Raw genomic sequence first — 13,420 nt, 5'->3', positions numbered from 1 at the left:
CGGCCATGTTTGGGCGATTTGTGAACCAGCACCGTAATTTGGATCCGCTCCAAAATTTAGTGGGTTCTAGGTTTGCCCATGTTACACCTTTCCACTGAGTTTCATGCAAATCGGTGCATGATTTTTTGTGTAATCCTGCTAACAGTACGGACGGATGGACACATGCCACGAAAACATTACCTCTCGCCCTGCGCTGTCGCTGGGGTGGAGGTAATAACAGTAATTACAAACCAGTGACCCAATGGATATGGAAAACAGTTTGATGCACTGCAATTTCAATACATCAAGTGCTGATTGGCTACACGGATGACAAGCAGATACATGGCAAAATGCGCGTTATTCAGTATTAATGTAGGCTACATGTAAAGTAGGCAACTTGCACAAAATAATATGTAAATAAACCAGTCGGTGTACGGCAGATTTACTGCTCACAATTGGCTCTAATCTCTGTAGATCATTTAACCAATTGATACCTATTGGCACTTCACCACTCCTCAAAACAAGCCCGGCCAATAGGCGGAGAGGGGGATGGACGCTTTTGGTAATAGCTCGCTCGCGCTGCCACAGTGGTGGAATCGGAACGTCCCCGAGCGCACAGTGTCGACGCGAGTACACGGAGAAACACACTCTTTGGGAGGAGATAACGGTCTTCTTTCCTCTTCGCTCTGATCAAAACAACAAATCAAATCCTATTTTGTCCAGAAGGTCGTCTAACTGCAGCGATCGAAACGTGGGGGGGAACGAGGGATTTGATCCGCAAGTTTTTTTCTTTTGCATTTTTTTCTTTTCATAAAAGAGGATTCTGTTGGTGGCTTGCCCGCACTCTCGACGCAAAGATGATGGTCGGGGAGATCGAAGTGAAGGAGAGACCGAGGCCGAGTCCCGACTATTTGATGCAATTGTTAAATGAAAAGAAGCTGATGACCAGTTTGCCAAATCTGTGCGGCATCTTCACACACCTCGAGAGGCTTCTCGACGAAGGTAAATGTCGTGCGGGGCTCCGGGGGATTCGGTAGTGAAAGCGTGACCACGGCGCGGTGCCCCTCGGTGGGCATGCTTGCTGCAATGAGAAGCGCAGGCACGCACTAGCTAACTAGCGAAGCTAACGGAGCTTGTTTGGTCAGCTACATAGTCGCATAGCACGACACAACTCTGGTTCAAACTTGAGAAACCGGAGTTAGATTTACGGCAGAATGCAACTAGTTTAGTGGGGGGTTTGTACGAGGATGTGCGTATACTCAATAGTGTTTTGCGGAGTTTACAGGCCGAGCAGCACGGCGGAGTTTGTTGTTGCACTCTTGACTTTGTGACGATGGTAAACGGAAAAGTTTGTTAGCGAGCTACGAGCAATCTGGTTAGCATGAGAGCTATTATGGTGACAAATAATTTACAATAAATCGATTGTGAATCGGCAATCATTTACATAGTTTACACTATCCAACTTTGCCGACCCTAATTCCAAGTTTTGTCGCGGGCTTCGTTAGCTGTATCGCTGCACGAGGAGCTGTAGTCAGCCATGGCTCGGTGGCGTTTCGCCGAACTCAGTCTCGTGGAGGGTAGCCTAAATGCTGGTTACATTTTAGCAAACACTTCGATCCTTGTTGTAACTACGTCCGTAAACAACGACACAAAGTAACTAACAACATTTTCCGCGGTCCCTTTGAGGAAGTAGTATCGCTATTTCACAAACATCTTTGCTAAGCAACAATCTGGCTGAGCGGTAGTACATCGGAATGTGGCCGGGCTGCTGTCGTCTCGGCGTGTGGAACAATGGACAGGGAGCTGCTGGCTCGTAGAGATTCAACAACCCCTCCAACTTTTGAGCTGCGGATGATCCGCAGTCTTTCGGTCTCGTCTGAATACGTAGTTGTTATATCAGTTGGTTAGGTAAAACACATGATGACTTCTCTGCTTCTGATTTAACCCCCCCGGTGTTGTAGTCGTCGTGTTTGGTCTACCCGTTTAGCCATGTCACCGGCCTTGGTAGGGACACCGCTTCCAGTCACGGCTATGAATGCCGTTCTCTAGGATCTCACAACTGATAGGCATTTGTCAAAGTAAATCGACAATGCTACGTATTATCATAATTATTCTGGTTTTACGACTACATGGCGGGTGAGTGTCTGAGTGCGATTTTATGCAATTGAGTAGGTGACGCTAGAGAGCGCCACATCCCCCTCGCGGGCTGTCCCCGTCAGTTGCCATCAGCGTGTGTTGGAAAACAGCTGACATTTGGTCTCTTATAATAGAAAAACAGATGCCATGGCCTGTCTGTGGCCTATTATCGTGCGCTTTATTGAGTGCGAAAGCGTCAGATTCTATAGACATTGAACAACTCGTCAGAGTTTCTTTATTTCAGTATCTGTGTGAGTAGTCTGACTGGTCTGGAGAGGCAATGAGTGTGACGAGATAAAATAAAAACAAAACATTCTAGACCCGAATGCATTTCCTTTATGTCCAACTAGTTAAACGTTTTTTTCTGCAGTACGGTGGTGACATTTGTAAAATAGCTCACCAGTCACCACCCAGACTTGGTCACCAATGCAGCAAGTTCTGATAAACTCTAACCAGAATGCAACAACCTCTGTACGGGTTCAGACATTCCTGAAATGATTGCACATTAAACAAGGCTTATTTTCCTTCCTGGCCTGCTCTCTCCCGTCAAAGTTTTGACACGGGAAATGTGTTTTTATTCCCCCATTCTCCCTCTCCCAACCCCCACAGCCCTGAACCCCAACTCTCCCACACCACCCCCTCTGCCACAAAGAGGAGAAAGGGACCCAGGCAGCACCTCTCTCTCTCTCTCTTCCCTCCCTCTCACCACACACACCAGGTTCATCTGGCCACTGCGGGAGCTTCAGTTCAGCTAGCTTACCAGGCCATTGCGGCAGAAAGGGAATTCTCTTAGTAGACTTAGCCAGTCAAATAAAGAATAAAAAACAAAAACACGGCTACTCCCCTTCCCCGTGACTAGCTGTTAGTCAGAGCCACTGCGGGGCTGTTTTTCAGGAGGCGGCGTCTGGTCTGAGCTCTCTCCCTGGACGCCGTTTCCTCCCGGAGATGTATTGTTCCACAGTTTACTGGCGTTTCCAGGACGTCGGCCCCAAATTTTACCGCTCTGCCAAATGTTTAGTGTGTGTGTGATGAGTATCGCCCCTGGTCTGGACCTGGTCTGGTCCTGTTTGCTCACCGTTTGGACTGGAGTGCCCCACAACCCCCCCCTCTCACAGCTCACAGCACTTAAATAATGCAGTATTTCAAACTGATATATCAAAGTAAAGTGTGTATTTTTACATCTGTTCTATCTTGTATAATAACACGGTAGTTACCCCTAGTAGTGCAATTGTAACAGCATATTATTGCATGGATGTTACAGCGTTAAAACATATGAACAGTCTCAGTACTCAGGGAGGGACCGCTTCATTATAAAGTGCTACCTCACCCGGGGTCGGTGTTTATAATGGAGGCTAGTAAAGCTGAGTGTACGGGAGACAACCTCACACAGGTAGATTTGCATTACAATTCAGCTCATTCAAATGGATCAGTCAGACACAACGGGTCCCAGTGCCTTCAGTCGGCCAGGGTCACCCACACACCCGACTCACACTAGTTATCTCCACCTCTGGCATGGCTCTCTGATGGAGTGGTCAGCTGATGGGCCAGTCCCCTGGACACCCGTCAGCCCCAGTCCCAGATACCTGGGCAGGCTCCAGACCAGGCTCGTCTGTGTGCGGGGAGCCAGCCAGTCCCGTGGGCGCTTATCCGAGGAAGTCACAGCAGGGGGCTGTGTTTATGGAAGCAATCACGAGGTAGCGCCCTTGTACGAACCCCTACCTGCCCGGCCCCCTGCGTACCTGTCAAGGTGACCCTGTGGATTAGTGACTGAGCGATGGGGGGGGGGGGGGGGGGGTCGAGCTCGTACCCTTGAACAGCGGAGACGGAGCCACCAGACCACGTCTTCTGTTCTGGTTAACACTACAGCCGAGATATCTCTCTGGTGTCTATCTCTCTGGTGTCTATCTCTCTGGTGTCTATCTCTCTGGTGTCTATCTCTCTGGTGTCGACACAGGAAGAGCCTTGCGGTCAAAACACGAGTGGCGTTCATGTCCCCCTCCGCCCATGCAAGGCGGCTGAAGGTGGCCTCGGCGCCAGCGGGCTGAACCTCGCCGGGAAAGGGAAGTTTGGCTTCTCCCTGGCGTGCTCCCTCTCCGAGGGGCCCTGACAGCTGCACCGCACACACACCGAGCCCCCCGCCCCGACCCCCTCCCCAGCTCGTAACGTTGTGCGTGTGTGTGCAGCTGTTTCCATGGAGAGGGAAAGCTGACACCGGGAGAATTACCCCCTGTGACCCCCCCCTCCCTCCCTGGGCGTAACAACTGCTCTTCGTGCCCCCCCTTCCCCGCCTGTGTGTATGAGGAGAAATGTGTGTGCGCGCACCCTGTAAGTGTGTAGCTGGGTGTGTGTCCGTCCGGAGTGCCTCGGGTGTGTGTGGAGCCAGTCAAGGTCACAGTGACGAGCCTGGCGGGCTGGTCCCCCTAGCGTAGCAGTTGTTCATCTCTTAGAGGTGACGGCCGTCCTGTTTCTTTATGACCCTCGGTTGACATGCCAGCAAACAAACCTGTTCAAATTGCTGTGCCGTATATCGTCATGGCATGAGACCCATATAACATTAGAAAGGCTGAGAGGAGGAGAGCGTGCTGGACAGTGTGGAGTCATCTCTTCTCATCGCCAACTCCAAGACAACTATCGATATCCAGCAGTTTAGGGTAATCAAATTATTCCAAGGGTACTTTCCACACGAGTTCAATTTGAGACAGTTTGTGTTTTCTAAAGTCGATAGTAGTAGACAAGGGCTGGAGTGTGCGTGCGCGCGCGCGCCTACGTGCGTGGTGTTGATTCCCAGCTAACGGATAGTGTTTCATGTTTGCTGTTTGTCTCTGTTGTTTGATTTAATCGGACACTCCCTTGTGATTTGTCGCTGTTTGGGGGGGAGGGGGGGTCTCTGAAGGCCAGGAACGTTTACATCTGCTGAGGACTTGAGAGAGGAAAGAAGGCTATACTGTTGGCCGCTCTCTCTCTCTGTCCCTCTCTCTTGGTAGGCTACCACTTCATTTCCTTTCGGTGGTGTGACCCTCGGTGAGTGCAGAGCGGGGCCAGACCTGCACTAACCTTCGACATGCAATCAATTTGCCATCTAACAAGATTGAGTGCTGCTCGCAAACTAAGACACAGCCTGGAGCTGAGGGAGAGAGGAGGTGGAGGGGTTGTTGGGCAGCCGAAACCTGTTATGCCCCCCCCACCCCCCCCACTCACTCCTCCCTCCATCCCAAGGCACCACTTATAAGCTGGGATGTAATTACCAGACCCATTCTGTGAGTGGCTTTGCCCGGCCGCCCCGCCTGTTGTAAGGCTGAGTCGCAATCTCTCTCTGACACACACACACACACACTGTGTGTGTAAAGAGATAGTGTGACAGGACCAGGCGGGGGGTTGAGTGTAGAGCTTTGGCTGAGCCCCTGGCTGCCTCTCTGCCTGACTGCCTCCCAGGCTGGGGACCTCTCTATCTGATGCCGGTGAGCTGGGTTCTGTCTGACCCGGCCTCGGCCCCCTTGCCAGGCCCACCCTGGCTCCCCGGCCCTGATGGCCCCAGCCGGCCGCGCTGCCTCTCTGAGAACTGATAAAGTCATCCAGAGCAGACAATTCCCTGGTTCTTATCGCGGGCCTGTGTAGCGCTTCTGCTGGGGCCTCCTTATCAGCTCGGCCCACTGTCTCTCTGCCTGCCTGTCTGTCTGCTCTCCTGTCTGTCTCTCCGTCTCTGGCTCTCTCTCTTCCTGTGAGTCACCCAGCCAGGGCCCCCCTAGCAGCAGCTGTCCTGAAATGATGCGGCTTGCGGCGCACCTCTCTTAAATTTGATAAGCCTCCAAAGCCGTATGTAGCAGGCAGTCCCAAGACGCGGCTGTAACAGTTTTTAAGTTCCAAATGTTACGAGCTCGCAGTACGGAAGAGCGGTTAGCTTAGAGGCCCCAAAGTTGCCTCTTGACAGGCCACCATTGGAAATGGGAAGGTATAAACAGATGGCCTGGTTAAGTGCAAGTTTCAATACAAAAAAGTGAGTCAGTGACGGGTAATTTGATTTAGGCTATATGTTTTAAATGTGAGTTTAGAAAATTCTAGGTGCCACTTTCCTGTGAAAGAGGAAGTGAGAGATTAATAAAAAAAGTATTTTGTTATTGGTTAGCCTGCTAGCCTGACTGAGTGACACAGCAGTGTGACCCACGGGGAGCAGCATGGAGGGGGGGGGGGGGCTGAGGGATGTTAATACACGTTGACCCTAACCCTGTTCAAGATGGCGCCGTGCTAGTGGCAGGCAGCCTATTGTAGCAGCTCGGTGTTATGTCACAACAGTTGTGTGCGACTGCCTTCACTGCTACGGCGAGGTGAGACTCTGTGGGGAGTCAGCTCTCCCGTCACTGTGACCTCTCCTCCAGCTCGGCCATTTACAGCTTGGCTGGACGGGACAATGGATTGGAAAGTGGAGAATGGGTCTGCCCACAGGAAGTCGCACCCGCACAGACAGGAAGGGGCTGGCTGACTTGTTTGTTTTGAGCCCAAAAAGAGAGGCTTTTTCAGCTGCGTGAGGGAGAGAATGGAGGGAGAGCAAAGCTCAAACGTCCTGCTCCTCTCTCTCTCTCTCTCTCTCCTCCTCTTTTCCTCTCTCCCTGTCTTCATTTGTTTTGTTTAGTTTCTCATAGAGGTGTGTCTCTCAAACATCCTGTGGCTAATTTTAATTTGGTAGTGGGAAGAAGTCTGTGACCAGCCATTGTAGAGTATATTACCACACACACGCATTCCTCTGCATCAAGGAGTAGGGCCTCACCCTATTACATTCTTTGACTATTTGGAATAACTCTCCCACCCCCCTACCGCACCTCCCTCTCTAACACTCCTCCTTTCTTCTCTCTTTTTCTCTCTCTCTCTCTCTGCTACTTGTTTTCTCCCACTGTGATGTGGGTGTAGTCTGGCAGCCCAAGTTGCAGAGGGGCTCCAACAATTAGGTTCCTTTAAACTCTCTCTGGGTCTCTCTTTGTTTCTCTGTGTCTCTGTCACACTTTCCTCCCGTTTGTCTCGACGCTGCGCCGTTTTCCTCACAGAATTGTGAAAATGTGAAGAAATGCTCTCTCTCACTCTCTCTCTCTCTCTCTCTCCCCCCCTCACTCTCTCCCCCCCCCCTCCGTCTCTCTCTCCCCCCTCTCTCTCTCTCTCTCTCTCTCTCTCTCCCCCCCTCTGTCTCTCTCCCTCTCCCCCCCCTCTCTCTCCCCCCTCTCTCTCTCTCTCTCTCTCTCTCCCCCCCCCCCCTCTCTCTCTCTCTCATGTGTGTATTCTTCCCTCTAAGGGAGGAATGGTAACCGTGTGGCAGCCACCTCAGGAATGTCTCTCAGAGCAGTGCTTGCTTAACCAACAGCACTCCTGTTTGTTTTTCACCTAAAACACGTTCCGTCGCTCTTCTCTCTCTCTCTCTCTCTCTCTCTGTCTGTCTCTCTCCCTCTCTCTCTCTCTCTCTCTCTCTCTGTCTCTCTCGCTGTCTCTCCTCTCTCTCTCTCCCCCTCTCTCTCCTCTCTCTCTCTCTCTCTCTGTCTCTCTGTCTCCTCTCACACTCTCTCTCTCTCTCTCTCTCTCTCTCTCTCTCTCTCTCTCTCTCTCTCCTCTGTGAGAGTTGTCTGAGCTGCGTCCAAGACGCATCTGTCTGGCTCCAGATCTGAAAATCGGACCCAAATGTTTATCACTGGCCAGCCGTCTCTCTGTGCCAGTCCCCTGAAACGCACCCGTAGACCAGCCCACCGATCCCCCACTCTGACTGGCTGTGTCTCGTCAGCTGAGAAACTATCAATCTAAAGCCACAACCATAAATCTAAACCAGGAAAAATGTTGTCTCCCAAGTTTCCCAACATTCCGCCATAGAGGAGTGATTCAGAGGACAGGGCCGGAGCCGCCAGCCACCCGTACATTCAAATCAGTGTGTTCCTTGTTCCTCCAACTCCCTCGTCACAACAACAACAACATCTGTAAATGTGCTCGGTGGGGCCTGAGGTCCTGCTGATTTGACCTCTTTGACCATACTGATTTGACCTCTAGTGTGGTTGGCTCACCACGCTACCCTGAGACCCCCCCTCCCAGAACTCCCAGGTAGGGAGGTGGCGCCAGGAGAGCTCTGCTGTCAGTTGGAGGAACAGGTCCGACCGGCGATCAAGCAGGACGGTGCGACAAGCGTGTTTGCCGTTGACAGAGACACGCATACCATACCAAACGGTAGTGTCTCAAGTTACCTCCCATTCTCAGAACCGCCCCCTCCACTGTCTTGTGATACGGCGTCGGTGATTGCGCCATCCTATCGGGTGACGGTGACCGCAGATGGATCGGATTGTCTGCCCGTCCTCCTCAACCACCTCTACACGGCGACCACACAACCACAGCCGCCGTTACTCAACAGTATCATTTCATTCTGGCGACGACAGTCTCCTCTCGCCTTTAGGCCTGTTCGTTTAGTGCGCGTTCGCTGCCAGTCTGCGAGTCTCGGGCGCAGCCGGTGTCATCAGTCTGACGACGTGGGTTTCTGACCAGGGTAGAACACAGTGCCCGCTGCTGGATTTAATTGGGGGGAACAAAGAACTCTTTAGCGCCATTAGACCAAAAAAGGAAGCGTCCGGACCGGCTTCCCAGTGGAAAAGAAAATTATCGAGTGGTTCCCATGAAAGGGTTAGTGTGCTAGTGTGTTACTGGCTCGGTCAACTGATTGATTGTGTGCGCTGAAAGGAAAGGGAACGAGGCAGAGAGAGAGCGAACGAGCAGACGGTAAAGACCAAAGGGGGGGGGGGGGGCATTCCTATGTGCTGTGAATGAGGTCATCATCCAGGGCTGAAGGGAAGGTCACCATCAACAGCCACCCCCACTCCCCCCTCCCTGCTGACAACACAACAATAGCCTCCTTGTGTTGTCCAGGGCCCCTCTACACGCCCTGAGGCATAGTGCACAATACTGCTGCACTCCCTAGATGGTGTACTAGCGGCTCACTAATGGACAAGCACACTCACCCCCCCCCCCATAGCTAGGGCTGTAACGATTATTACATAATCGTCAAACCGCGATTATTTTTCTGACCGCGATTGTTTTTTGTAACCGCGGTTATGAAAAAAATGTACAAAAAATATATATATATATATATATATATATATATATATTTAAATAAAATAAAAATATGTTGCAGTTAATATGGTAGCAACCCTAGTTCAATAGAATTCTTCAACTTGTTGGCAATTGTCCTATACGTTCATGGCAAATAATGACGAGACACTGTATTAAAGAAGTAAAGAAGCACTGATGCATTGTCCACTTCATGTGTTATTTGTATACTCCAAATTTTCTTAAAGCGGCCGCCTAGGGTGCCAGATCGGCAAGGGGCCCGGTCAACAACTCTGACAATTATTGTAATAATCGCAATTATTTTTCTGACAATTAATCGTTAAGCAAAATTCATAATCGTTACAGCCCTAGCCATAGCCTGGTGGCTACCAGTGCACAAGTAGCTCACAGTGCTTCCTGACTGTTTTAAAAAGCAGTAACTGCCTGTGTGGAAAGATTACAAGGTGTGGTTTTATTGTGGTGGTAGATAAGATTAAGTCTGTCTGCTGGTTGTATTCACAAATATACATACATATCTCCCCCTCCCACCCCCCCACCCACATACAGATCTTAAGAAAGGGAAAATAAACTACCATAGGCTTAAGAAAGGGAAAAGAAACTACCAAAGGCTATTCACATCAGTTACAATGGTACACTGAGAGAAAATAATAATAGCAGACAATAAATAAATGGGAATGCAAAAGGGTTTCCTGGATGTATAAATCACTGGCTATTCTGACCCACAATCCTATACACAGCGGAAATTACACCACATGTGCGAGTCACACCGGTGTTAGTGAAGGCGTTATGATGAATCCCAGCTGTAGATGAATGCCGCTTTATGGACCGATGGATGCAGTCAAATTTCAAGGAGCAATGTTATGACGGTAGTATGTCCCAATTGTATGCATACTATAAAGTATGTACTTTATAGGGGCAGCTGTAGTACATACTGGTAGTAAAAAGTAGAAGTATGCGATTTGGAACGCAGCCTGAGTTTTGGCTAGGAGCACTGAGGCTAGGCTAGGCTAGGAGCACTGAGACTGGCTAGCCTAGGAACAGTGACTGAGGGGGGGCTAGGCTAGGCTAAGCTAGGAGCACTGAGACTGGCTAGCCTAGGAACAGTGACTGAGGGGGGGCTAGGCTAAGCTAGGAGCACTGAGGCTGAGGCTAGCCTAGGAACAGTGACTGAGGGGGGGCTAGGCTAGGCTAAGCTAGGAGCACTGAGGCTGAGGCTAGCCTAGGAACAGTGACTGAGGGGGGGCTAGGCTAGGCTAGGAGCACTGAGGCTGAGGCTAGCCTAGGAACAGTGACTGAGGGGGGGCTAGGCTAGGAGCACTGAGGCTGAGGCTAGCCTAGGAACAGTGACTGAGGGGGGGCTAGGCTAGGAGCACTGAGGCTAGGCTAGGAGCACTGAGACTGGCTAGCCTAGGAACAGTGACTGAGGGGGGGGCTAGACTAGGCTAGGACCACTGAGGCTAGGCTAGGACCACTGAGGCTAGGCTAGGCTAGGAACAGTGACTTAGGGGTGGCCAGGCTAGGAGCACTGAGGCTAGGCTAGGCTAGGACCACTGAGGCTAGGCTAGGAACAGTGACTGAGGGGTGGCTAGGCAAGGAGCACTGAGGCTAGGAGAGGCTAGGACCACTGAGGCTAGGCTAGGAACAGTGACTGAGGGGTGGCTAGGCAAGGAGCACTGAGGCTAGGCTAGGCTAGGACCACTGAGGCTAGGCTAGGAACAGTGACTGAGGGGTGGCTAGGCAAGGAGCACTGAGGCTAGGAGAGGCTAGGAGCACTGAGGCTAGGCTAGGACCAGTGAGACTGGGCTAGGCCAGTCAGAGCTGGGTTTGGAGCGGGCCAGCAGAGCTTGGGGTGGGCTGGGCCTGGAGTCTCATCAGGAGCAGCAGAGCAGGTGCAGAGAAGTCTCCTCCTCCTCCTGGCAGGCCGGGGGGGTCTATCCCTGTATCTTTCTCCTTGATATTATTTTCACTCACCCCCGTGTCCCTCTCCTCCTCCTCCCCCTTCTCTCTCCCTCCCCTTTCCCCCCCCTCTCTCTCCCCCCTCTCTCTGGAGGCTCTGACTGTGTTTGAAATGGATTCCAGCAGTCTTGAGGCAGCTTCTCCTCAACTTGTTTTTATTGAGCGTCTGACACACTCGATGAAACGAGCCCCTGCTTTACCTCCCGTTCTCCCCTGCCATCTCCCCTCCCTCTCTCTCTCCCCTCCTTTTCTCTGTCTCTATCACTCCGTTCAGATACCCTCTCTCCATTCAGATCCGCTCCCCTCTAATTGAAGATAGATAAGGGGAAACTTCAGTCTTTTTCCAGGAGAGCCATATTTAAAGTGACTACACTGTATTAGTAGTGTAAACAGACTATCTCGCCCCGTTGGAAAACACGTTGGGGAGAGACGGGTGATTCTCAGTCCAGCTGCATTACACCACTCTTCCTGGCTGTCTCTCGCGCTACATTCATATTGGCAAGACCTCTCCGTCTCCCTCTAGATCTCTCTCTTCCTGTTCATTCAAGCTGATCTGTCTCTCTTTCTGTCCTCTTTATGGAGCCTCTCTCTTCACCCCGTGTTCTTTCTGCTCTCCTTCCCGCCCTCTCTCTCTCTCCCCCCGTCCTCCTTAGATAAGACCGCCGCAGGGCTACAGCTCTGCTCTCTCATGGCGGACCAGCAGTGACATTAAAGGCCTGTAACGGGGGCCTGTCTGTTTGCATTAGGCCCGGGTCGCCTTCCCTCGTTGAGGCGGCGCTGGGCCTCTGCTCCGTAGACTGCCTTTATATCACGGTAGGGATTTAGTCATTTTAGGGGTAAGGCCATATGGCCTTCAATGTCACTAAATTTTTTTTAGGGCACAAAGACCACATCATGCCAGGACACAAATGAAGAGGATGGGTGAAGCCTGCCTATGAATCATAACTTCACTTACTTTTTTATATTTGGTTTAGGCCTACTAGTTGACAAGGGCCTTGGGACATGTGATATCAAACCCAAATATTTAAAGAAACTGAACTAGGCCTATCCCTTTAACTGATTGTTCAACTGAATTTTTACCAGCCAAATGGCTAAAATATATTATGAGGTACAATAACCGTGTTCTATATGTCCAATAAGAAACATGAATGAACATGATGCTACAATCATGCTACATGCTTTATCCATAACGTTGGCCTACAATGAATTCATCAAGAAAACGACCACTGATGAGGTTTTGACAGTAGCAGGGGCACAAAAGCCATGGTGGCCGCAGGGCGAGCAATTATTTGCGGGGCATTGCAGCCAGAGTGAGGGCCATCGAGGGCCGTGGCCGTCATCGTGTCATTACCACCCATCTTCTTTGTGATGACTGCAGGCTCAGGGCGGTAGCTCGGCCCAGCCAGAAAGGGGTTCTGGTCCCTCCTCTCTCTCTCCCCCTTTCTCTCTCTCTCTCTCTCTCTCTCAACCGGGTTTCCATCCACCTCTTAAAATTCGCATTTTCCCAAATTGCGAAAAAAACCTGAAATTTCGAAAGAAATTCGAAAAAAGGCCGAAATATCGCAAAAAAGTTTTTGCGCTCGGAGGAGGTGGAAAAGTCAGCGTATCGATAGTAGGAAAATTCGACTTTTTGCAATGGAAACAGATTTTGCGAATAAATGATGACGTTCCAGCTATTTCCGACAGTAGCCTGGTCATTGCATTTACTATTTCTCGTCTCTGCATCAAGACGATGATGTAAGCTGACAAAACAGAGTTCTCCCAAGAGCCATCAAGTTTACAAAGAATCTCTCCATCTCGTCGTAGTTCAGTACAGACCTGTAAGTTGACCAAAAAGTTGTTGACATGAGACACTCTTAACCCACAATCGTCTTTGTAGTGTTTTCATTTGCACATCACTAGGCTACATTTTAATAAAACATTGAAGTTCGCCAGTCAATGACTTTTCCTAAAATGGTGTTATGTTGCACCCCCTATTGTTAAATATATTCATGAGCAGTATGCGCAGTTTCGCGCCATGTACAGCCTATTATATGCACAGTTTCGCGCAATGTAGGCTATTATAAATAAGTATTATTCATTGGGGGAGCTTGGACTCGCTGGGGACTGGTGGAGAGACGCAGAGCCTCCCCAGACGCGACTTCATCCTCCAGTTGGCTGAAGAGCTGCCCGCTCTGGTGTCCAAACAGCCACCAGCGGCAGCCCTCGCAGTGTCCACAGAAGAACACCCCCCAAAACATACCTGCATGGTGAAGACAAGCTGCAG

At 50.7% G+C, this 13,420-nt stretch overlaps 1 protein-coding gene across 1 annotated transcript in view; it reads left to right on the top strand.

The window, feature by feature from the left end:
* Window positions 1–622: 622 nt before the first annotated feature.
* The window catches only part of LOC311309654 (protein quaking-A-like), a gene marked incomplete at its 3' end in the record, with an annotated part of 62,051 nt that continues 49,253 nt past the window's right edge, over window positions 623–13,420 (top strand). The window contains exon 1 of the mRNA XM_084438984.1: window positions 623–981. Within this exon, the coding sequence (XP_084295110.1) occupies window positions 837–981 (145 nt within the window). The 5' untranslated portion in view covers window positions 623–836. The remainder of the gene's footprint in view (window positions 982–13,420) is intronic.

The sequence above is a fragment of the Borostomias antarcticus genome (assembly GCF_949987555.1).
Source record: "Borostomias antarcticus genome assembly, chromosome: 5".
NCBI classification, from domain to species: Eukaryota; Metazoa; Chordata; class Actinopteri; order Stomiiformes; family Stomiidae; genus Borostomias; species Borostomias antarcticus.
The sequence above is the reverse complement of the archived record's forward strand: the minus strand, read 5'-3'. Positions and strand labels throughout refer to the sequence as shown.